General features: G+C 42.2%; 2 protein-coding genes across 4 annotated transcripts in view; both read right to left on the minus strand.

The window, feature by feature from the left end:
* The window catches only part of ANKRD46 (ankyrin repeat domain 46), a 32,531-nt gene extending 26,530 nt beyond the window's left edge, over positions 1-6,001 (minus strand). For 2 of the 3 annotated variants that reach the window (XM_003408417.4, XM_023545917.2), the window contains exon 1: positions 5,921-6,001. The gene's annotated coding sequence lies outside the window, so the exon portion shown is untranslated. Of the gene's footprint in view, positions 1-4,702; positions 4,761-5,920 lie in introns of all 3 variants that reach the window. The other variant, XM_010588430.3, reaches the window with a different exon arrangement.
* An 11,531-nt stretch (positions 6,002-17,532) lies between these two features.
* SNX31 (sorting nexin 31) overlaps positions 17,533-26,511 on the minus strand; it is a 70,275-nt gene continuing 61,296 nt past the window's right edge. Inside the window, exons 12-13 of the mRNA XM_064267969.1 lie at positions 24,215-24,271; positions 17,533-20,471 (exon numbers count right to left, since the gene is read on the minus strand). Of these exons, the coding sequence (XP_064124039.1) occupies positions 20,370-20,471; positions 24,215-24,271 (159 nt within the window). The 3' untranslated portion in view covers positions 17,533-20,369. The remainder of the gene's footprint in view (positions 20,472-24,214; positions 24,272-26,511) is intronic.

A 26,511-nucleotide genomic window follows, 5' to 3' on the forward strand; every position in this document is an offset into this window, starting at 1 on the left:
TGTGAGGAAAAATACAGTATTAGAAGCAGATTGGGATAAGAAAATACTAAATGAAATAAAAACATAACAGAAACTTAAAATCCAAATCATAAGCAGCAAGGAACAGAATAATATTGTAGAGAATGAAATTAGTGGATGAAAGGGCCTAACTTAAGAAGCTATGCAGAAGAAAAAAGTTAAAAAGGATGTGTGAAATGAGTTATGAAAACTAGAGAATAGATGAAACTCATGAAAAATTCCCAGAGAATAAAACAAGAACAAAAGGCAAAACCTGAAGAAAACACTTTCTTCAGCTGAAAAAAAAAAAAAAAAGATTTCAATAAGTAGACTGATATATTCATCGTATTCCAAATAACATTAATGGATAAAAACAAAAGTAGATATAACTCTAAGCTTTAAAATATTTTATTGAAACATTTTAAATCTTTACAATGCATCAGATGGTTGTATTTCCTATGAAAAAGGTACATGACAGGACTATATAAAGAACTAGGATCCACCGTCAAGGTTGCATAAATCTGATATACATGCCTTGATAATTTTATAGATTTGGGCATTAGTTTGCTGAGGGCAGAAACAAGAACCAAAATTTATGTCTTCAGATAAAAACTGCACTCTTTTTTGCACATTTACTATCTTATAATTTAACCCATATATTGGTTAACTTCAGTGAAATATTAATTTTAAGATTTTATAAGTAACGATAGACAAGTAAAGTTTATTTGTTCCTTATGAATTAATTCTCCTAATAAAAATCATGTATACCAGAGCTGTCAGTTCTTACTACTACTGAGATGCTGTTGTTGGTAGGTGCTGTCAAGTTGTTCCCGACTCCTAGAGACCCCTGTGTACAACAGAATGAAACACTGCCCGGTCCTGCATCATTCTCATAATCGTTGTTATACTTGAGTTCACTGCTGCATTCACTGGCTCAATTCATCTCATTGATGGTCTTCCTCTTTTTTGCTGACCCTCTACCAAGCATTATGTCCTTCTCCAGGGACTGATCCCTCCTGATAACACGTCTAAGGTACATAAGATGAAGTCTCACCATCCTGACTTCTAAGGAGCATTACACCTGTACTCCTTCCAAGTCAGGTTCGTTTGTTATTCTGGCCGTCTGTGGTATGTACAATATTCTTCGCCAACACTATAATTCAAATGTATCAACTCTTATTCCACCCTCCTTTTTCACTGTCCAGCTTTCACATGCATATGAAGCAACTGAAAATACTGTGGGTTGGGTCAGGTGCACCTTAGTCCTTAAAGTCGCATCATTGCTTTTGAACACTTTAAAGAGGTCTTTTTGCAGATTTGTCAATGCAATATGACCATTTGATTTGACTGCTGCTTCCACAGGCGTTGATTGTGGATCCAAGTAAAAACGAAATCCTTAACAATGTCAATCTTTTCTTCGTTTATCATGATGTTACTTACTGATCCAGTTTTGAGGATTTTTGTTTTCTTTACGTTGAAGTGTAATCCATACTGAAGGCTTCAGTCTTTGATCTTATCAGTTAAGTACTTTAAGTCCTCTTCGTTTTCAGCAAGCAAGGTCATATCATCTACATAATGCAAGTTGTTAGATGAGTCTTCCTCCAATGCTGATGCTCCCATTCTTCTCATAGTCCAGCTTCTTGGATTATTTACTTCGCATACAGAATGAATAAGTATGGTGAAAAGATACAACCCGGACGCACACCCTTCCTGATTTTAAACCATGCAGTACCCCTTGTTCTGTTCGAATGACTGCCTCTTGGTCTATGTACAGGTTTTTCATGAGCACAATTAAGTGTTCTGGAATTCCTATTCTTTACAATATTATCCATAACTTGCTATGATCCACACAGTCAAATGCCTGTGCACAGTCAATAAAACACAGGTCAACATCTTTCTGGTATTCTCTGCTTTCAGCCAGGATCCATCTGACATTAGCAACGATATCCCTCTTTCCATATCCTCTTCTGAATCCAGCTTGAATTTCTGGCAGGTGTCTGTCAATGTACTGCTGCAACTTTTTTAATTACATTGTGCAAAATTTTACTTGTGTGTGATATTAACGATATTGTTCAACAATTTCTGCATTCAGTTGGATCACCTTTCTTTGGAATGGACATGTACTTGGAACCCTTCCAGTCAAATGGCTAGCCAGTTGTCTCTCACATTTCTTGGCAAAGACGAGTGAGAGCTTCTAGCATTGCATTCATTTGCTGAAACATCTCAATTGGTATTCTGTCAATTCCCGAAGCTGTGTTTTTCACCAGTCTTCAGTGCAGCAAGGACTTCTTTCTCCAAAATCATCAATTCTTGATCATATGCTACCTCCTGAAATGGCTGAATGTCGAACAGTTCTTCTTGGTACAGTGACTCTGTGTATTCCTTCCATCTTTTTTTGTGCTTCCTCCATTACTCAATATTTTGCCCATAGAAACCTTCAATGTTGCAACTTGAGGCTTGAATTTTTTCTTCTTTCAGCTTCAGAAATGTTGTGTTCTTCCCTTTTGGTCTTCTAACTCCAAGTCTTCACATTTCATTATAATACTTTGATTTGTCTTCTCGAGATGCCCTCTGAAACCTTCTGTTCTACTGAGATACCAAAAAAAAAAAAAAAAAAAAACCCAACCCCAGTGCCAACTACTGAGATAGCAAACTTAAATCCTGCTCTCAATTTGTATATAATGTGTGCATGTGTACTGTTTTCAAATGCCCAGCTTATAGCATTTCTAAGTTAATTTTTTAACCCAGGGTAAAGAACAAAGATAAGCAACAAATGCTCCACCTAGGCATTTGTATGGGTCCTGAAACGTATTATGCAAAAAAGGACAAGCAATAATGTGCATTGGTTTTGAGAGTTAATGATTTCTACCAGCCATTGATTTGATAAAGGAATCCAAGTTCAGTTCTAAGTAGCTGAAGGTGGAAATAAATTTACAGCTACCCTTCCCTAAAGAGTTCTCCATACTCGCGGTCTCTAATTCCTCTCCTCCTGTTTTCTCTTGAAACCACATTAATCAGGTTTTCTCCCCCTCTACTCTCCTGAAAAGGTTCCTGGGTGGTGCACAAGGTCTGTGCTGGACTACTGACCTAAAAGTTGGAGGTTCAAACCCATCCAGTAGTGCTGCGAAAGAAAGGCCTGGTGGTCTGCTTCCATAAAGATTAAAACCAAGAACACCCTATGGAGCAGTTCTACTCTCTAACAAATCCGGTTGCCATGAGTTGAGGGCTGACTCAAAGGCAACAGGTTTTTACTCTCCTGAAAGTACTCCTGCAAGGTCACCAGTGTGACCTCTGGTTTGCTAAATCCAATGGCCTTGAAACACCCGCTCCAGTGGGCTTCTAGCACTCCACACTCATCTCTTTTTCCTCCTACCTTCAAAACGGCTTCTTCTTCTTAGACTCCTTGGGTGGGACTTCTTAATCTCCCTAACCTCTGAGCATGGGAAGTCCCAGGGCTCAATCTTCATTTCTCAGCTAGATTTCATCCAGTCTCATGGCTTTAAAATATGATCTATTTGCTAATGATTCCAAATTTCTATTTTCAGTCCGAAACTTTGAACTCTAGCCTCACGTTACTTCACTTGAATGGCCATCTCAAACTGACATGTCTAAAACTGAACTCCTAATTTGCCGCTCCAACCCTCTCCCCATCTCTCTCCATCCTCAGTCTTCCCCATCTCAGTGAATAGCAACTCTACCCATCCAATAGCTCAGGCCAAAGACCTTAGAGTCATGCTTCATTCTTCTTGCCACACTCTACAACCTATCTCTCAGTGAATCCTGTCAGCTCTACTACCAGAATGGACATAGAATAACACCACTTCTTACTGTATCTATTGCTACTACCTGGTCAAAGCCATCAACATCTCTCACTTGGATTGCTGCACCAACCTCCTATTGGCCTCCCTGCTTCCACCCTTGTCCCCTAGAGTCAATTCTCAACACAACAGCCAGAACGATCCTTTAAAAACATTAAGTTGGATCACATCACTCCTCTGCTCAAAACCCTTTAATGACCTCTCTCCTCATTCAGAGTAAAAGCCAAAGTCTTTGTCAGGACCCACTACCTCTTTGACCTCATTCCTCCCTCCCTAACTCTGCTCAAACTCACTGGCCTCCTTGCTGGTCCTCCAACAAGACTGATGGGTTCTACCTCGGCTTCTACACTTGTTCTTCTCTCTGCCTGGTACACTCATTCCCTATTTGGCTGCCTGGCTGTCCCGTACTCCTTCAAGTTTTGCTCAAGAGTCTTTTCCAAGACACCTTTCCTTATTTTAATACTGCATCCACTTCTTCCCTTCTGTTTCCTTTCTCCCTTCCCTGCTTTATTTTACTTCTTAGTGATTGTTATCACATGCCCAACCGTATTTTACTTTAACTTACTTTCGAAGAATTGTTTATTGTCCCCACTTCCACTCTCCTTCAGTGGAATGCTAGTTTCACAGGACAATGATTTTGTTTTGTTCACTCTTATACTCCTAGTGCTTAGAACAGTGCCTGACCATGGAAGGCATGAATATATATTTATTATAAGAATGCAGAATATGCAAAGTCTTAAAACCTGACGAGGCTAAGAGATTCTGGACGCTGGCTAACCTAACCTCTTTCTACAATAGGAAATACGATTTTCATTCTCACAGTGACACAAACTGTGAAAATTCTTTAATATCTTTCATAATAACTTAATGTGCTCTAAACAACGTACCAAAGATCTCTTCATTCCTCATTACTTCATGGTCTCTCTTCAATGCCCTTCCTACATTCTGTAAAATATAAACTTACTGTTATCAAATAATCTTTCATTTTTCTTCAGCATCGCTGTCATAATATTGTAAAGCCAAGGGTCGCTATGAGTCAGAATCAACTCCAGGGCAACAGGTTTGATCTTTTGTTTAGCGAGGGCCCTTGCTCAAGGTTAACATTATTACTGTAATCCTTAATGAGCAAACATTTTTCGAACTAAATTCTTTTTTAATTAAAAAGGAGTTGGCAAAGTACTCCTGTTTATAGCCCAGAAAATTAAACCTGAGATAAATCAGGTCACAAAACAAGTTAATAAATGAACAAAAATCTAGTAGAACATTACCATGGTTGGCTAGATAACACAAGTATGGGCACTGGAATAAGGGAAATGAGCCACTCACCCTTTGCTAACTGTCTGATCTTGGATAAATTAATTTGACTCTGTGTGCCTCAGATTCCTTACGTGTAAAATGAAAACGGTATCTCACAGGGTTGCAAGAGGATTCAGTAATTTAACCAAAGCACTCAGCACAATGCCTGACATATAATAAGCACTGAAGACAGCTATTTGTTGTCGTGTGTGCCGACTTACAGCGACTCTATGGGAAAAATGTGAAGACAAAACAATCTGCTTCTCGGCACTGCCTGTTAATCAGGAGTAGAAGTGTGGGCTGATCCGAACCCCACCTGAAAGGTGTACAAATTCTTTTAACACGGGGCATTCTGGACAGTTCACTCGCGTCTCAGTTGCCTGTTTACGCCTTGACTTGAGGCTCCTTATAATCTGCCTGTACTTTCGGAGCTAAAGCTGCCACAGCAAACGTTTCGCGGGGCCTAACGAGGCGACATCTCGCAGGGAGCTAGCCCCTCGACCTCCCGATTAACCGCCAGGGCGTCCGCCCCGCCCCAGGTCTCCCCGGCGCGGCCGGCAAATCCAGGCTGGCACCCTCTACGAACCACCACAGCTTCTACCCTCAAACGCGCACAACGACCCGCGCAGGCTTTTTCCCGGCGCTACGAGCAGCACAGCCCAGCGAGGCGGCCACTTCGGGCACCGCCCGGATGGTGCGCGGAGCCCTAGTGCGTCGCCCCTCAGGCCCCGGGCCCCGGCTTTCCGGGACAGCAGGGGAGATGGCAGTGGCTTCCGCCCGGGACCGCCCGCGGGCCTCAGCCCAGGTACCTTCAGGTCGCCCGAGAAGCGGCAGCAGCAGCGGCGCCAGCTGAACCTTCCCAGGGGCGACCGCGGCAGGCGGAGGGGAGGGGCCGGCCACCGAGGCCAGCTGAGCCCGGGCTGGGCCAGAGCGGCCTCGTGCCGCGGCGCTTGGCGCGCCCCCTGGAGGCGGGCAGCTCGCATGGCGGCTCGGCCTGTTCTGGGTCAGAGAATGGGGCTGAGCTGGCTCCCAATTGCAAGATCGTGCGAGCTGAAGAGTGGGAAAGTACCAAAGCAGGTGCTTGAGAAGAGGGGAGAGGCCTAGAAGAGGCTTCTTACACCGCAGTCCGAGAGCATTTTTTACTTCTCATATCCATTTTTAAATATACATCTTACCCCTCAGCTAAATAAAGGCTCCAAAGGTAAGTCCAGTTTTATTAAGTGCTAAAAAAAAAAAAAAAAAATTTTTTTTTTTTATAGGGTCACCCTGTCCTGTGGGGTCGCTATGAGTCAGAATTGACTTGATGGCAATAGGTTTGGTTCACAGGGTCGCTCCAACAGCAACCGGCTTTGGTTATAGGGTCACTAGGAGCCCTGGTGGTACAGTGGTTAAGAATTTGACTGCTTACCAAGAAGTCTGCAGTTCGAATCCACCACCTGCTCCTTGGAAACTCTATGGGGCAGTTCTACTCAGTCCTATAGTCTCGCTATGAGTCGGAATCGACTCAACACCAATGGGTTTGGTGTTTTCCTTTTTGGAAGTGGGCATCAAGGAGCCCTGGTAGTGCAACGGTTAAGAGCTGGACTGCTAACCAAAAGGTCAGCAGTTGGAATCCACCAGCTGCTCCTTGGAAACCCTGTGGTTTCCGCTATGAGTGGGAATCGAACTCCACGGCAACGGGTTTGGTTTGGGTTGTTGTTGGGTGCCTTCCAGTGTATTTTGACTCATAGTGACCCCATGTGACAGAATAGAACTGCCCCGTAGGGTTTTCTAAACTGTAATTTTTTACGGAAGCGGATGGCTAGGTTTTTCTCTCATGGAGCCACTAAGCGGGTTTGAGTTCCAACAGCTCGGTTAAGCAGTGGAGCACTTAACCATTTGCGCCAGCAAAAAAAAAAAAAAAAACCCAAACCCATTGCTGTCGAGTGGATTCTGACTCCCAGTGACCTTATGGGACAGAGTAGAACTGCCCCATAGGGTTTCCAAGGTGGGGCTGGTGGATTCGAACTGCTGACCTTTTGGTTAGCAGCGGAGCTCTTAACCATTGGCCGCCGGGGCTCCTTAAAAATATTATCAAGTTTTATTTTATCAAAAACAGCTTAAATATTTACATTGAACTGTTATGGGATTCTTTGACTAAATGCAACACGTGTATAACCAAAACTAACTCAAAGTGTGTTGGGTGATGGGGTGGTGGGGCAGTTACTGGAAACTTTCCTTCAAACAAAATGATTTTTTTTTTTTTTAGTTTACAGCTCAGATTCCACAGCCAATGAGATTTTCCCCACACAGGATCCATCCCACCTCTGAACTCTACCCACCAACCAAGCCAACCTGTCAGATGTGTGCCCATCCACTCAAGGACTATCTACTCAGTTTTAAAAAGTTTCTGTCAGTGTAACAACTTATTCTTGGCAATGCCATGTACATGTTTAGGATTATTGTCAAATTTGAAAAAATCTCTATCAAATTTTTTTCACGTACGCATTATAAAATTTCAGGGCATTTCACATTTTCTTGTGCAGTGACCAATCCTAAATATATAACTCTCTTTGAATTAATGATGCTTATTAACCAATTTGTCATTGATATGTTCCTTGTGGTAGTGTTCAAATCAAACCCATTGCCATCGAGTTGATTCTGACTCATAGAGACCTTACGGGACAGAGTAGAACTCTCCCATAGGGTTTCCAAAGAGCAGCTGGTGGATTTGAACTGCTAACCTTTTGGTTAGCAGCCAAGCACTTAACCACTCTGCCACCAAGACTCCTGTGATACTGTGCTGAGTTTATATTATCTTCATTGATGCCTGTAAATCATGTCTAAATCAGCAAGAAATTTAAACCTTTTCCCAATGTGCTAATTGAATTCACTACTCTTTATTAGTTAATCAAACAATCTAAGAACCTATTCATTACTTCTATTCAAATTTATAAGGAGGCACAGTGGTTAAGTGCTCAGCTGTTAACCAAAAAGTCATTGGTTTGAACCCACCAGCTGCTCCTCGGGGAGAAAGATGTGGCAGTCTGCTTTCATAAAGATGACAGCCTTGAAAACCCTACGGGGCAGTTCTACTCTGTCCTATACCGTTGACATGAGTCAGAATTGACTTGATGGCAATAAGTTTGGTTTTTTATTCAAATTTATCTCTTCTTCTTCATGAATTACTGCTTCAGCTTGATCTGAAAAAAATTAGCTACTGTGGAGGTAGCTTTTTTCTCTGAAGAGATTAGAGAATGAGGGGCATGGTGCACGTGTCCTGTGACTCCTTCATGTCACCACACCTGGGGATTTGAGCCAATGGGCAATGGGAGTGTTCATGGAAGCCATTCCTACACTCCAGCAATAAACTTAATGCTACATGGACGTGACCATGAACCGCATCAAAATATCCCACTAACCACAAACCAAAGTATCTCCAACTGCATTTCTGGTTAGCCAGAGCCCAAAATGCCTACAGCTGTTCCAACATGACCCCACAGGAGGGGAAGAGCACCTTGGGAAGTCCACGTAGAAAGAGACAGTAGTCTTAACCAACTGTATTTAAAATATTTTAGTTTTGTAAATGTTACAAAAACATGATCATACGAACACATTGCCAGAGTCCTTCCCAGGGCCTTGGAAGCGGCCTGTATGAGGGAGGGCTGTATTAGTTTCCTAATGTGCTCCTGTAACAAATTTCCACAAACTCGATGGCTGAAAACAACACAAATGTATCCTCTTACAGTTCTGGAGTTCAGAAGTCAGTTTCACCAAACTAAAATCAAGGTGTGGACAGCACTGTGTTCCTTCTGGAGGCTCTAGGGGACAGTCTGTTTCCTTGCCTTTTCCTTCATCTAAAGGCCACCCGCATTCCTTGGCTCATGGACCCTTCCTCCATCTTCAAAGCAAGCAGTGTTGCATCTTCTTTCTTCTTGACCTCTGCTTCCATCCTTACATGTTCTTTCTCTAACTTTGACCCCCCTGCCTTCCTCTCATAAGGACCCTTATGATTGCATTGGGCTCACCGATATAAGCCAGGATAATCTCCACATCTCAACAACCTCAATTTAATTATATCTGCAAACTCCCTTTTACCGTGTAAATTAACATATTCACATGTCCTAGAGAGTAGGGCCTGAACATTTCTGAGGACAGTGCTACTGGCAATGTATAGAGGCCAGAGATCTGCTAAACATCCTACAATGTGCAGGACAGCCCGCTACCACAAAGAATGATCCTGCCCAAAACGTCAATAGTTCTATGATTGAGGAAGCCTTGAGCTAGAGTGATTAGTGAACATATTTGAGATGTATAGATCGGATGTAGGGAGTAAGAGACAGTCCAGGTTTGGCTTGGGTTTCTGACTTGATCACATTGCTGGATGGTGGTGGTTTGCTGGAGCAGAAGTGACTGGAACAGCAGATTTAGGCAGGAGGTTGCAAAGTTCAGTTTGGGGTACATTGGGTCAAGCACTCAGAGGGCAGGTGGCCTACACATAAACAGTTTGGGAGATGAAGCCACGGAGTGGATGAATTTTCCTAGGGAAACTGTTTTGAGAAGAGTTGTTGTTAGGTGCTGTTGAGTTGATTTTTAATTCATAGTGACCCCATGTGACAGAGTAGAATTGCCCTGTTGGATTTTCTAGGCTGTAGTCTTTATGGGAGCAGATTACCAGGTCTTTCTCTCACAGAGCCACTGGGTGAGTTCCAACTGCCAATCATTAGGTTAGCAGCCGAGTGCTTAACTGTTGCACCACCAGGGCCTCTTTGTGAGAAGAGTGTCCAGGACAGTTTTAGGAGAACTCAGTATTTAAAGGCAGGGTTTCACTTCTACTTATAAATCATCTCACTATATTGCTAATAGATGATTTTCTTCTTTGAACATATGGGTTTTTATGGATTAAATTGTGTCCCAACAAAAGATATAGTGAAGTTCTAACCCTTGGTAGGAAACCCTGGTGGCATAGTGGTTAAGAGCTGCAGCTGCTAACCAAAAAGGTTGGTAGTTCAAATCCACTAGGCACTCCTTAGAAACCCTATGGGGCAGTTCTATCTGTCCTATAGGGTTACTATGAGTCAAAATCAATTCAACACCAATGGGTTTGGTTTTTTTTTATTTTAACCCTTGGTACCCGTGAACATGACCTTGTTTGGAAATAAGGTCTTTGAAGAATTTATCAGTTAACATGAGGTGATACTGGATTAGGGTGGGTCCTAATCCAATCTGAGTGGTGTCATTATGAAGAATGAGAAGAGACACAGAGAGACACACAAAGGGAAGATGGCTATGTGGATGGAGTTATATTGCAGCTGCAAGCCAAGGAATGTTTGGGGCTACAAGAAGTTGAAAGAGACAAGAAAGATCTTCCCCTAGAGACTTCAGAGAGAATATGGCCCTGTTGTTGTTGTTAGGTGCCATTAAGTTGGTTCTAACTCATAGCGACCCTATGTACAATAGAACAAAGCACTGCCCGGTCCTGCACCATCCTCACAATTGTTGTTATGTTTGAGCCTGTTGTTGCAGCTGCTATGTCAGTCTGTCTCATCAAGGGTCTTCCTCTTTTTTGCTTACTCTCTACCAAGTGTGATGTCCTTCTCCAGGGACCGGTCCCTCCTAATAACATGTCCAAAGTATGTGAGGCAAAGTCTCACCATACTCTCTTCTAAGGAGCATCCTGGCTGCACTTCTTCTAAGACAAACTTGTTCCTTCTTGCAACGGTCCATTGTATATCCAATATTCTTTGCCAACACCATAATTCAGAGGCATCAATTCTTCTTCCGTCTCCCTTATTCATTGCCCAGCTTTCACATGCATATGAGGCAATTGAAAATACCATGGCTTGGGTCAGGCACACCTTAGTCCTCAAAGTCACATCTTTGGTTTTGAATGCTTTAAAGAGGTCTTTTGTGGCAGTTTTATCCAATGAAATACGTCTCTTGATTTCTTGACTGCTGCTTCCATGGCCATTGTGGATTCAAGTAAAATTAAATCCATGACAACTTCAGTATTTTCTCCGTTTATCATGATGTTACTTATTGGTCAAGTTGTGAGGATTTTTGTTTTCTTTATGTTGAGGTGTAATCCATACTGAAGGCTGTGGTCTTTTATCTTCATCAGTGAGTGCTTCAAGTCATCTTCACTTTCAGCAAGCAAAGTTGTATCATGTGCAAATCGCGGGTTGTTAGTAAGTCTTCCTCTAATCCTGATGCGGCATTCTTCTTCATATAGTTCAGCTTCTTGGGTTATTTGCTCAGCATACAGATTGAATAAATATGCTGAAAGGATACAACCCTGATGCACACCTTTCCTGATTTTTAACCACACAGTATCCCCTTGTTCTGTCCGAATGACTGCCTCTTGGTCTAGGTGCAGGCTCCACATGAGCACAACTAAGTGTTCTGGAATTCCCGTTTTTCACAGTGTTACCATACTTTGTTATGAGTCACACAGTCGAATGCGTTTGCATAGTTAATAAAACATAAACATCCTTCTGGTATTCTCTGCTTTCAGCCAAGATCCATCTGACATCAGCAATGATATCCCTGGTTCCACATTCTCTTCTGAATCTGGCTTGAACTTCTGGCAGTTCCCTGTGGATATACTGCTGCAAATGCTTTTGAATGATCTTCAGCAAAATTTTACTTGTGTGTGATATTAATGATATTATTCAATAATTTCTGCATTGTGTTGGATCACCTTTCTTTGGAATGTGCACAAAAATGGATCACTTCCAGTCAGTTGGCCAGGAGGCTGTCTTCCAAATTTCTCGACACAGGTGAGTGAGCACTTCTAGTGCTGCATTCGTTTGCTGAAACGTCTCAATTGGTATTTTGTCAATTCCTGGAGCCTTCTTTTTTGCCATTCCCTTCAAAGCAGCTTGGAACGCTGTTGAATTTGCTTTGTTTTGGCAATTGATTAAAGGCTTCTCAGTGACAAAGTTATGCATTATAACTTTGTAGTTCCAGTAAAAAAACTTTTTAAGCGAAGTTCTTTATCAGAAAAAGAAGTTATTAATTTTTTTTAAGGTAAACATTTATTGTTGAGTATAATATAGACTAGAATTTTAGGAAAGGAAGAAGGAAAAATCTAAATGTCCCTAATGTTAGCAACAGCAAATATTCACCCATTCATTCAAAAAACTTCATATACGTTTTTTGAGTCTCTGTTATATGCCAAATATCATTCTAGACATTGGGAAAACAAAACAGACAAAAAAACCCACCCTCCCCCCCCCAAAAAATCCTGCCCTCCTGGAGTTTACATTCCAGTGAGAGAGAGAGATGAATGAATAAAACATAGTTTCTCAGATAATGGTAACTGCTGTGGAGAGAATAAAGGGGTGGGAGGGAAGGGTAGGGAGTGCTGGGGGGGAGTTTGTATGAGTGTTCAAGCCCATAATTTAGGGGTTGCCTTATTGCCCACTGAGTTGGAATTGACTCGACAGCAATGGATTTTTTTTTTCATTGCCCACAGAGCTGTGATCTAGCAACCACCCTGGTATAACCAGTTATTTCTGTAGAAAAAAGAGGTGGTAGGAATGGGAAGGTCTTTAAAAACCATACCGTACCTAGAAAGTAAGGAAAATTTCTTTTTGTTTTTAAGCTTGTTCTGGATTAACTTATGTTCCCCCCAAAATATATGTTGAAGTCCTAACTTCTGTACCTGTGAACATGACCTTGTTTGGAAATAGGGTCTTTGAAAATGTTATCCATTAACACGAGGTCATACTGAGTGGTGTCCTTATAAAATAGAAGAAGAGACATGTAGAGGGAAAACTGTCACATGAGGGTGGAATTATACTGCAGCTGCAAGCCAAGGAATGCCAGGGTCTACCAGAAGCTGGGAGAGCTACAAGGGATCTTCCCCTAAAGCCTTCAGAGACAGCATGGGCCAGGCACCATGTTGATTTGGACATCTAGTCTCCAGAGCTATAAGACAACAAACTTCTGTTTTTATAAGCCACGCAGTTGGTGGTATTTTGAAACCACAACCCTAACGGTGGTGCAAACGGTTAAGTGCTTGGCTGCTAACTGAAAGTTTGGTGGTTCAAACCCACCCAGCAGCTCTGCAGGAGAAGGAACTGGAGATCTGCTTCTGCAAATTTTACAGCTAAGAAAACCCTATGGGACAGTTCTACTCTGTCAGATGGGGTCACTGTGAGTCAAGTCAACTTGGAGACTCCCAACAATTTATGTTCCAAAAGTAGGTTTAGTTTCCTCTAGTACCAAGAGTGACCACTAGGGGGAGACATGTTCCTGAAAAGTGTTGGCTTCCACAGGTCTGCCTTGGCTCCCACCAGGTTAGCATGAATCAGGTGTTTTTAACAACACCGCTGGAATCGACTCAACGGCATTGGTTTTTTTTTTTTTTTTTTTGACGAAATGATGGGCTCAGTCAGGAAGCTGAACTACAGTGAGTGTTATGGGATAAGGGATTTATTATAGGAATTCAGCTTTGACAATTGTGGGAGTAGCCCAGGGTGTGAAGGTTTGAAAAAGGGTGTTTGAAAATCAGATGACAAGTCACAAACCTGGGGAATGTAAAACGGTGCAGCTGCTGTGGAAAGCAGTTTGGCAGTTCCTCAAAAAGTTAAACACAGAGTTAACCATATGACCCAGCAATTCCACTCCTGAGTGGGTACCCAAAAGACTTGAGAGCGGGGACTCAAACAGATCCTTGTACACCAGTGTTCATTGCAGTACTATTCACAGTAGCTAAAAGGTGGAAACAACCCGATGTCCATCGAGAGATGAGTGAGAAACAGCTCTTAATAGTGACTTACAGATGATTGTTGTAACAAAACAAAACAACAACTCTGCCTATCTTCCAGCTCAGAAGGTACATTAAAAAATAAATAAAGTTAGTTGTGGTTGTGTTTGCTTTTTAATCATGCAGCGGGATTTTCAAAAACGTTCCAGGTAAGGGGATTTGCAATCATCGGTAAGGATTTATAATTTTTCTACAGTAAAACCACTGCCTAAGGTCTCCTTCTCAGCCTACATTCATTGTGAACTCCCAGAGTACACGGCAACTCAGTTTTAATTTTGAGAAAAAGGAAAAGAGGAGGCAATATAGGAAAAAACGGGTATGACACATTCAAAGAAGCTGTAAAAAAAAAAAACCCAAACCCATCTCCCTCAAGTCCGTTCCAACTCACAGCGACCCTACAGGACAGAGTAGAACTGCCCCATAGAGTTTCCAAAGAGCGCCTGGTGGATTCAAACTGCCGGCCTTTTGATTAGCAGCTGTAGCACTTAACCACTATACCACCAGGGTTTTCAAAGAAACCATAGTTAATGGCAAAAGAGTAACTAATACTTATAGTATATAATTGATGTAAACCCAGTTACTGATAAGAATCTTGGGTTTAATGGCTTCCTTACAAGTCAGTCAATACAGGAAATAAACCCTATTAACCAACTTCCTATTTTCTTCCTTAAAGTTAGCAGCTGAGCACTTAACTGTTGAGCCACCAAGGCTTCGTTATACAAGTGGAAGCCCTTTCCCATTGAGTCGATTCTGACTCACAGTGACCCTATAGGACAGAATAGAACTGTCCCATAGAGTTTCCAAGGAGCACCTGGTGTTTGGTTAGCAGCCGCAGCACTTAACTACTACACCGCCAGGGTCTCCTACACAAGTAGAGAGGAGTGGAATTGCTTTCCTGTTGTGCAGGAGTAGGTGGGCTTGTTGGGCGTGTGCCTCTGGCAAGTGGGATGCCCCACCAGCAGGATCTGGGAAGCAGCTCCACAGCTAACTGATCTTTGAATAGAACTTGTCTCCAGGTGATTGACTTTTGCAACATATATAAGGTTTTTAATAACACCATTTCACTTGTTACACTCATTGTTTCTCTTCTGCTGCAAATCAAATTATGGACTGCCCTTGATTGGGACCCGGGTACACTACATTTACGTTATCTCTTCCTCTGTGCACCAGACCCCATTATAAAGACAGCTCCCCAGAAATTCTGCCAGGATCAGTTTCCAGCGAGAATGAGAGCATACTCATGCACAGCGAAGCAAACTCCCACTGAACCAGCTCCGGCCTGCTGCTCTGAGCACTCCACCCAAAGAAGACTGCGGTACCGCAGGACCAATTACAGTACGTGGTCATGTGGGCAGATGGAAAACGCATTAGGAAGTACAGCCAACTCCGTGTTCCCACAGTTCCGGGAAAGAAACCACATGCAGTGAAGGAGTAGTGCAAAATCACTAGGGTCAGCGCTTCTAAATCAACTAAATGTTTAATTTCTTCCAAGACATTACATAAGTAAAGCCCATATGGTGTGCTAAAGACTTTGCCCTACAGAAAAGTCCATGGGCTAGACCTCAAACCCAAGCCCATTATAACATCACGTACTTTCTATAGCTCTAAACTGTCTCATCTGGAAAACCGTTATACAAATGATTTACTTCTTAAGAATACAACAAATACTAGAAAGCAACTTAGAAGCAAAGAGCAATTATACCTCATAAAGTGAGGAAAAGTACAATGATAAGATTTCAAAGCCATTTTGTAAGGATTATTGGTTAGCGTGCTGCAAACAGTTAACACACTTGCCTGCTAACTGAAAGGTTGGAGGTTCGAGTCCACCCAGAGCACCTCAGGAAAAAGGACGGGCCATCTACTTCCAAAAAATCAGCCATTTGAAAACTCTGTGGAGCACAGTTCTACTCGGACACACATGGGGTTGCCACGAGTTGGAGCTGACTTCACAGCAACTGGAAATACTTTTTCTAAGTTAACGCAGCACTGCTTGTTTTGTGTGACAAGAGCCAGCAAAATGTAGCAACCTCTTCTTCCTGGCTTTTTTTCCCCTTAGATCACTGCTGACAGGAATGAGACCAGCCTTGTGAAGGAGAGAAGTACTTTACACTCCAGCTACCACAATCCTGAGTCCACCCGGCCGCTCCCTCGGCCTGCGTGGTGGACCCATACATACGCCGCAGGAGGAGGGAGACCTAAATACTGTCTGGGGAAGTAGGGTTGCCCCCATCGCCAAGGTCTCTTTTTTGGTTGACTTTTGTATTTTAGTACCACTTGGGGTACTGTTTTCCCATGAAGGCTAGGAACCTGTTTGGTGTTCCATAAATTAAGATCATTTAGCTTTTCTCAAATTTACTTTGAGGGTGAACTTAAGGTAATTGAAAAAATATTTTTCTTGAGATAATTTTTAACTGAAACGTTTAACATAAAATTTGCATCTCAGTTGTCCACATGGGGATATGAGCAAATGGTAAGCTCTCCATAGGCTGACCTAGACTGAGCTCCAGCTGGTCAGCTCTTCAAAGTCAGCATGTGCTTCCCTGAATAAGACGCAGAGGAGCTCAGGCAGCGGGGGCCTAACCAGCTCTGCCCATTTCTTTTCTTATTTTTATTAATCACCCCCAGTCTGTCAGTTTGCCATATTGTGGTGGCTTGCATGTTGCTATGATGCTGGAAGCTATGCCACTTGTATTTCAAATACCAGCAGGGTCACCCATGGTGGACAGGTTTCAGCTGAGCTTCCAGACTAAGGCTAGGAAGAAAGGCCTGGCAATCTATTTCTGGTAATTAATGAAAACCCTGTGGGAAACAACAGAATATTATCTGATACAGTGTTGGGAGATAACCCTTCTAGGTTGGAAAGCACTAAAAGTACACATTGGCTATGACAATGGACTTGAGCATATCAACGATCCTGAAAATGGCACAGGACTGGGCAACATTTCTTTCTGTTGTACATGCGGTCCCTACAAGCAGGAGCTGACTCGACAGCAACTAACAAAAACAATAACAATTTTTGTTAAGTGTTTAAACTCGAGCGTGTCTGCCTATGGGCAGATTGCTCACGCTAGCTATTTTAGAAGTATGAACAGCAGTAGAGACACATATGGGTATCTGCAAGTGGAGAGAAGTGATGTTGGTGAATGTAGGCGTATCAGGAGAAAATGTGGCTGATAGGAGCCACTTTTGCAAGTACATGAGGAGTCTGTAGGCTAAAGCATATGGAGGTAATTTCCAAAGCTATGCCACACCTCACAAGTTACTTTAAGGGTATCAACGTTGGCCTACCTTTATGAAGGTGTTATGTTAGCTGATGTCTTCTCCACTGCTGGGACGGCTGTACTGTCAGGAGGGTCTTGGTGGAGCAGCACCACTGGCAGAAGGAAGACATCACCCCCAGGAATGACAAGGTCTCACCTGCCATCTTGCCCCAGGGCTTGCGGCAGAGAAGATCACTGTGACAGCTGGAGTTCACACTTCTTTTCTCAACGATTAAGTGTTTTGATCCAGAAATGATTCAACCCCCCCAAACTTTTTCTAGAAAAGGATAGGCCCAGTAATCCCCAAAGGGCTAACTTAACAGCCCCTTCTTCTAACTTCAAGGAATTTGTCATTTTACTAAGGAAACCCTGAATTTTGTTTTCTACTACTCCAGCTCCTTTATTCTTCACAGTGTATACTATGGAATGCACTCAAAAAAAAAAAAAAGATTGTAGTGAAAATATACGTAACAAAACGTATGCCGTATCAACAATTTCTACATGTGCAATTCAGTAACACTGATTATGTTTTTCAAGTTGTGCGTTTTTACGATCCATTTCCAAACCTGGGATGTACTTTTACCCCACCTCTTTTTCTTCTCATATTTGGATATTGGTGATAAACCTCTCTTACCTCTTTAGCTGCATCTCCTATTATTTCTTTACCCTAAAACTTTGCCAGCACAGAGAGGTTTGCTTGGAGTTTCCCAAACCCCATCTTCATTCTCCCATCTGTGCCTCTCCTTCCATTCTTTGCAGTGTGTCCCCCACCTCTGCCGTACCTGGCTCTACTCTTTCTTCAAAGCCCCTCTTCCTGTGATTGCCCCCTCAACTTCCGTTGACACACAGGTCTACACTACACATTTGACGCTTACTACATGTTGTCTAAGGAGCCCGGGTGGTGCAATGGTTAAAGTGCTTGGCTGCTAACCTAAAGGTCAGTGGTTTAAATCCACTAGCTGCTTTTTGGGAGAAAAGACCTGATGATCTGCTCCCATAAAGATTACCTTGGAGTCGATTCTGACTCATAGCAACCCAATAGGACAGAGTAGAACACCCCCATAGTGTTTCCAAGGCTATAAATCTTTACAGAAGCAGACTGCCACATCTTTCTCCCATGGAGTGGCTGGTGGATTCTGCTGGTGGGTTTGAAACACTGACCTTTTGGTCAGCAGGTGTGCACTTAACCGTTGCACCGGAAGGGTATCTTCCATAAAGATTACAACCTGGGAAACCCTATTAAAAAAAACAAACCAAACCAAACCCGTTGCCATTGAGTCGATTCTGACTCATAGCGACCCTATGGGACAGAGTAGAACTGCCCCATAGAGTTTCCAAGGAGCACCTAGTAGAGTCAAACTGCCGACCTTTTGGTTAGCAGCCATAGCACTTAACCACTATGCCGTCACCAGGGTTTCCTGAAATCCTACGGAGCAGTTCTACTCTCACACGGAGTTGCTATGAGTTGAAAATCAACACATGTTGTTTGGGATTACTATTTTATGAAGCTGAAATGTGAAATTGACAACATTTAACCATTTTTGACCTTTAAGAACTTCAATTTCATACTATTCAACCTAATAGATGGGTCTTCTCACTTGAAATACAAATTCTCTTTGAATTTCTAGTGTCTACAATAGTCCCTTACACTGTGCAGGTGTTTAATATTAAAAAACAAAATAATAAAGATCTTGACTATTCTTAAATTGGCAAAACAGTAGATAAACTTCCATTTCAATCTGAAAATGTATGTTAACCCATGAATACACTCACCATGGATGATTTGGTATGTTTGTGGTTCCCCTCTGCAAAAATATCCTACTACGGCCTCAAATATAAATACCAAACTTTACGGCACTGAAAGCTCTGGGTAGACTGATTTACAAACTACTAAAGGGTTTTTAATAGATTGTACATTTCAGAAAGATTATTCACAGAATTTTCACTAGTAAATTCTATACTCACTAGAATGTATTTCATATTTATTATACAATTAGTTACATGACCCAGTTAGAAAAGAACATTAGAATATCACACTATATACAATTGAATAGATTCTACCATCCTTTTCTCTTATTGTGGTCTTAATTCTAAACATAATTACATTAATTACCATCAGATTACTGAAACTCATAAATTTGAATGAAGGAAAATTCTAGCGAGAAAGTGCATATTTTTAAAGCCAAGAGACTTGTCAGGCGTCTGATGTCAAATGCTGCTTTCCAAAACAAAACTCAAAAACTCAAAACAATCAAGAAGACCATGGCGCTTACTGAACCGAGTTCATTATTCTAGGGACAGAGTGCGGCTGCAACTGAGTAGACACACAGCACTGGAGAGCCTGCACCTTTGAGTACATCCATATTGGTAGGCTCAGAATTATTTACAGAAACAAATTAGTATTTCATCTCCTTGCTGTGATTCCTGGGTGGATCTGTAAAGTCCAGATTTCTTTTTCCGTGATTCCATTTCTTAGAAAGAGGCCTATTTTTCTCTGCTGATGAGTCATATCTTTAGAACTTAACCCCAAATAAACAGGCTCACAAGACTCTATGGGAGATATGTCCTACCTAATGTACCTTGGAAACCCTGGTGGTGCAGTGGTTAAGTGCTATGGCTGCTAACCAAAAGGTCAGTGGTTCGAATCTACCAGGCGCTCCTTAGAAACCCTGTGGGGCAGCTCTACTCTGTCCTGTGGTGTTGCTACAAGTCGGAATTGACTCGATGGCAACCTGTTTGATTTATTTTTGGTTTAATGTGTCCTATTTTACTATAATACCCCAAATGCCTTCACAGCACAATTCTGAACAGTTGCAGTATTTAAAACTCTTAAACAGTCATTAAGTTTCCTTATCTCCATGCTCAAGTACATCTAAGATGTGAACATTCTAGACTCACTGCATTTATAGTGTTTCATAAAGAGCCTTTCATTCATGTAATATCAGAATGAAATCAGTAAACATTTATTTCAGGAAAAAAATGGAATGAGCTTGATATTACTTGATATGGACTTGCCATTTATAAGTCATTAAAAATAAACTGTATAACTCTGGTTCCTACGTAGAACTTTATGTTGCCGGAGACTTGATAAATAAAACTTTGTGCCAAAAAATCTTAGTGGCCAAAACATGGGAGGGAGTCAAATTTCTTCAACTGGTAGTAAGGAAGGAAGCCCACCTTCAACCCCAAGCCCTTAACAGTCTTGAGATAGCCTTAGAGGACGTTTTAACAAGTGAGACTTTCTCTTCAAAGATCTTCTTCCTTTATGGTCCCAAAAACACAGTCATTTTCAGCTACCTTAATGGAAATCTTGCTTTTTCTTGGTAGAAAATTAGAATAGTTTTTCCACTGCAAAGTAAACACAGAGAGGTCAGAATGGACCTGAGAGGAAACAATTTTCATAACGACAATAATAAAGAAAATCTAGGGAAGTTAAAACAATATTAAAAGGGTAAAAGAAAGATTATATTTTTTAAGTAATGGTTATTTTAAGAGGTTTTATCTGGCAGAAGCTTTATTTTTGGGTAGGTGTGCATCTGTTGGAGTCCCTGGGTGGTGCAATAGGTTGACATGCACGTGTGCTAACCAACAGATTGGAAATCAAGTCCGCCCGTAGGCACCTCAGAAGAAAGGCCTGGTGATGTACTTCCAAAAAATCTGCCATTGAAAACCCTATGGAACACAGTTCTACTCTGACACACGGGGGTCAGTATGAGTTGGAACTGACTCAGTGGCTACCATACATCTGTTAGGGCTGAGAAGAGCGCCGCCTGCTGGTATGAGAGGGTAGATATGTTCGGAGTACCTTTCCAAGCCCTGGGATGCCATCCGGGTAATACTTGAACTCTTCTGTCTTGTCCCTTTCCACTCTCTCAAAGCTGTGTGACATTCAATTTTTAATTTCACCCAAAATTTTTAGTGGAGCCCCACACAAAAACATACTTTTAAAAGCATTGTTCTTATTCTAAAACATCTGAAGAGGTTATGGTTGCCATAAACTTTCAGTAAGTAAATAGTTGGCCTTCAGACAGGGCCCAGAGACTAGGCCTCAGCCCTGGTGGGGAGAAAAAATGCGGGCAACTCAACAGCTGACAAAAAATCTTCTACAAGGGATTTTTCTTAATAGAGGCCCATGGCAGAGTGGTTAAAGGAACGGCCTCTGGAGGCAGACTACCTGGGTTCAGTTCCTGCTTGGCAAGCTACGTGGCCTTGGGCAAGTTAGTTAACCTTTCCGTATTTCAGTTCCTTCAGTAAGAAGCCAAGTGCTTAACTACCGCACCACCTGAGCTCCTTTCTCAGCTATAAACCAAGGATAATAATAGTCTCTGTGTTGTTATGTTTTGGGTGTTGTTATGAGGAGTAAATGAGTTATACACAACCCCCGCTCCAAAAAAACCAAACCCGTTGCTGTCGAGTTAATTCTGACTCATAGTGACCCTATAGGGCATAGTAGAACTGCCTCACAGAGTTTCCGAGGAGCGGCTGGTGGATACGAACTCCGGACATTTTGGTTAGCAGCCATAGCTCGCCGTAGCTCTTAACCACCGCACCTATACATGAAAAGCACCCATAACAATGGCTGGCTCGGGGTAAGTTTTGCTAAATAAATAAATTGGAATTCAATATAGTTGAACACCAGGTCCCCTTCTGAAATGCCAGCCCTGTTCAAATCATGAGGTAGGCTTGCCTGTTTTAGGAGGGTAGCTCAATTAGCATCCACATTGACCTCAGTTATGTTGTGTGTTGTGTTGTCTGTTGCTCAAGGACAGTGGTTGTCAAACTTGAGCAGGCTCGGACTCACCTGGAGGGCTTGTTAAACACAGATTGCTGGGCCCTACCCCCAGAGTTTCTGTTCCCATTGGTTTGGAGTGGGGCCTGAGAATTTACATTTCTAATAAGCTCCCAAGAATTGATGCCTTTGAATTATGGTGTTGGCGAAGAATATTGAATATACCATGGACTGCCAGAAGAATGAACAAATATGTCTTGGAAAAAGTACAGCCAGGATGCTCCTTAAAAGGGATGATGGAGAGACTTCGTCTTATGTACTTTGGACATGTTGTCAGGAGGGACAGTCTCTGGAGAAGGATATCATGCTTGGTAAAGTAGAGGGTCAGGGAAAAAGAGGAAGACCCTTGACAAGATGAATTGACAATGGCTCATACGCAGCAACGATTGCAAGGATGGCACAGGACTGGGCAGTGTTTCGTTCTGTTGTACATAGGATAGTTATGAGTTGGAACTGACTCCATGGTACCTAACAACAACAACAAAGAAGTTCCCAGAGGAGGTTGATGCTGCTCGTCCAGGAGCTACTCTTTGAGAACCGCTGTTCTAGGATAATGGTTTCAATCCTGGCTGCACATAGAACCATATGGGGAGTTTTAAAAAATTCCATTGTCCAGTTACCCCAGACCAATTAAACCAGAATCTCTAAGGATGGGACCCTGTCACCATGACTTTTTAGAGCTTCCCAGCTGACTCTAAAGTGCAGCCAAAGTTGAGAACCATAGCTCTGTATTGTCAGTAAGCTGCTAAAGTGTGTATACATTTAAACGATGGCGTGATTACCACCTATGTTGTACAGGTGAAGAAACTGAAGCTTGGTGCAGTGTTTCTCACTGAGGCGCTCCTTAGAAATGCTGATTTTCAAGGCCTCAACCCCAGATCTACTGAATCAGTCTTTTCATTAAAATCCAGGAATCTGCATTTTAATAAGCACCTCAGGAGTCCCTTCCATACATCTAGGTTTCTGATCTGCCTGAACACACACAGCCCATAAGCGGTGGAGTTTCTGTCTTGTCTCTGATCTAGCCAGCCAGAAAATCTAGCCAGCCAGCTGTAATTATGAAACAGAGAAAGCTTGCATTTACTGCTTTTTTCTGAGCTTGTTCACTAAGGAACAAGGGTCAGTGATAAAATTTACCCAAATGCTACTTAGAAGGTCACCTGTATTTTGTTCATCTACACGAGGATTTGAACTTAGCAAGGACAAATTAGAAAAGGCGGTTAAGGGGACTGTTGTGGAGTCAGGCTGCCTACGCCCTTCTGCCAGTGGTTACTGGGCAACCTTGGGCAAGTCACTTAATCTCTCTGTGCCCCAGTTTCCTCAACTGATTTACTGGGTTGTGGTAAGGATAACCAGTTGCTGTTGGGTCAGCTGCAACTCATGGTGACCCCATGTGCGTGACAGTAAACCTGCTCCGTAGGGTTTTCAATGGCTAATTCTTTGCAAGGAGCTTACTAGGCCTTTCTTCCGAGGCACGTCTGAGTAGACTCAAACTTCAGACCTTTCAGTTGGTAGCCCAGCCAGATAACTGTTTGCACCACCCAGGGATAAGTGAGCTAATTGAATGAGTTAATGAGTTAAAGGAAGATAAATGAGTTCAATATAAAAGAGCTTAGAAGAGTGCCTCGCACATAATTAAGTGCCCAGTAATGTTTTCACATGGGGTCAATGGCAACTGTTTTTTTTTTGGCAACTGGAAACTGATGTTCTCTGCTATGATTTTTACTTTTATAGTTATCTGCACAGCAAACCTAAAGGCTCAAAAAAAGTATTTTATAAACTTAAAAGTTGTTTTGTACAGAGTATACTACAGAAAATCCATAAAACTAAAATATACAAACTAGAAAGAGGATTTTCAAAAAAACACATGGAGTGTGGAAGAAAGTCACTAAAGGATTCAAGCTCTTCTTGGAAATTTTCTACACAAAAATTCAGGAAAGCATTTCTCCTAACCCTACTGGGTACAACAATGAGAATAATATACTTCTGTGATGGCCCTCCAATTGGCCCAACCCACATGGAAGAGCTTCTGAGAAACAGAATTCTGGCATTTTCTTGGAGGTAGAATGCCTTTGGTTGCTTAGAGGGGAAAAGAGACAGAGTCATCAAAATACAACTGCCCTATAGGGTTTCCAAGGCTGTAAATCGTTGGGAGCAGACTGCCACATCTTTCTCCCAAGAAGTGGCTGGTGGGTTCGAACTGCTGACCTTTTGGTTAGCAGGTGAACTTTTTAACTACTGCACCACCAGGACTCCTTCATCAAAATTACAACTCTTCAATTACATAATTTTACTTACAGACCTGGCTTTGTTGAATGTGGTTTCTTTTACTTTTGCCTTCTTCCGGAACTTCAATCTGCTAAATAGATTAGTAAAATGTCAGCCAGGAGAAGCAAGCACACAAATAACCTATTTAACTAGCACGTTTCCCCTTCCACAATAATCCTATTAATGGTCTTGAAGACTGCCAGTCAGCGGGGCACCTGAATGTCATCCGTGCCCTCCTCCTTAATTGCAAGTATCTAAACGTTCTGGAAATCCAGTCTCCAAAAGTTAAGTGAAGCTTAATGTTTAATATTGGTTGTTGCCTATGGATTTTGTGATTCAACACAGCTTTGAAAAGGACTTCACACGAAATTAAATGTACTTACAAATCCTGAAATAATCCACAGAGCTTCAATCCATGTGCTGAATCAAAGCCAAATGGGGCTTTGATTAATCAAAGGGCACTGTTAATCAAATGAAGAATCAAACTGAAGTTCAAGACACTTGAATATACCTCATGTATATAATTTTTTTTTTTTTTTTTTTTATATAAGGTAAACCTAGTAGAACAGCCAGGGTCCCAGCAGGAAACAGATGCTACACTCATAAGGGGTAATTGAGGGGATTTTTTAAAAAAAAAGAATTATTTAAGTATTTAATGGAGGTGTAGGCACCAGTAAGGGGAACCAGAGAAAGGATGCTGGAGCTCCCAGGGGCTAGCAGCAAGGGAGTAAGGGAACATAGGGGAAATTCTTACCACCTTTAGGCCTGACAGGAGTCCCTGGGTGGTGCAAATGGTTAATATACTGTGCTGCTAACCCAAAGGTTGGTGGTTCGAGTCCACTTAGAGATGCCTTGGAAGAAAGGTCTGGCAATCTACTTATGAAAAATCGGCCATCGAAAATACTATAGAGCACAGTTTCTACTCTGACACACGTTGGGTCTCCATGAGTCAGAGTCAACTTGACAGACAACTGTTTGTCTTTTTGTCCACCTAAGCCTGATGAGGTAAGGGGAGGAGCTACTACTGGACCCCGATAGAGTAGCTGTAGCTATACAGAGAAGCTGACTGCCAGGAGCTATGGCCCTCAGTAGAAGGAGCTGCCAACCATAGGGACCCAGCAGGGACAGAGTTGGAGAAATAAATACCCCAGTCTCATCTTCCTCCCACCCTTCAAACTCCTACTGGGTTTCCCATTGCGTGAACCCAATCAGAGCCAGAGAGCAAAGCTGTGGTACACAAAAGGCTGTCTCCTGTGGTACAGAACGGGGTGGAATAGAGTCAAGATGGATCTGGACAGGCAGACAGAGAGTGTCGGACACACCTAGTAAAGGTGACCTAGCCAGGGCTTGGCGGAAAGAGTTCTTAGATTTTTCTTACTAAAAGAGAGAAGAGCTATACTATTAATCAACTATGTTTAATATATAATATGCATTTCTCAAACATGGCATAGAGCTCATCACTCTATAAATTCTCTTTATAACTGCCTTTCTCTTCTAACGAATAACTCTTCTAACAAATAACTGAGGACACTGGGTCCTCAGTTCCTAGCCTTTGCATAAATAAATACACCCCACTACTCGTTGCCGCCAAATCAAATCTTTTTTTTTAATTGAGTTTTTGGTGAAATTGTACTCAGCAAGTGAGATTCCCATTTGACAATTTCCACACAAATTGTTCATTGACATTAGTTACATTTATCACAATTTGTCAGCATTCTCTTTAATTGTGTCTATACCCATCCGTGGAAGCCCTGGTGGCACAGGGGTTAAGTGCTACAGCTACTAACCAAAAGGTGAGCAGTCCGAATCTACCAGGTGCTCCTTGGAAACTCTATGGGGCAGTTCTACCCTGTTCTATAGGGTCGCTATAAGTTGGAATCGACTTGACGGCAAGGGGTTTGGTTGTTTGGTTTTATATCCATCCATATGTGCTCAAACACTCGTTTTTACTTTGATTGTGCTGTGCTCACTACATCCACATTCAGTGTCACTTTTCCCATCACCACAGATCACATGTCTCTATGGTCTAAAGCGTACTGCCCCCTTCCCCACCTCCTTGGTAACCATCAATGATTCTTAGTCTCTCTAAATTTATCTGTTCTTGTCTTCTTAGAACAGAATCATACAATATTTGTCCTTGTACGCTTGACTTTTCATCGAGTCGACTCCGACTCATAGCGACCCTATAGGACGGAGTAGAACTGCCCCATAGGGTTTCCAAGGCTGTAAATCTCTATGGAAGCAGACTGCCACATCTTTCTCCGGAAGAGTAGCTGGTGAGTTTGAATCACCAATCTTTTGGTTTGTAGTCAAGCGTTCAACCAAGGCTCC

This window comes from Loxodonta africana, chromosome 14 (assembly GCF_030014295.1).
Source record: "Loxodonta africana isolate mLoxAfr1 chromosome 14, mLoxAfr1.hap2, whole genome shotgun sequence".
NCBI classification, from domain to species: domain Eukaryota; kingdom Metazoa; phylum Chordata; class Mammalia; order Proboscidea; family Elephantidae; genus Loxodonta; species Loxodonta africana.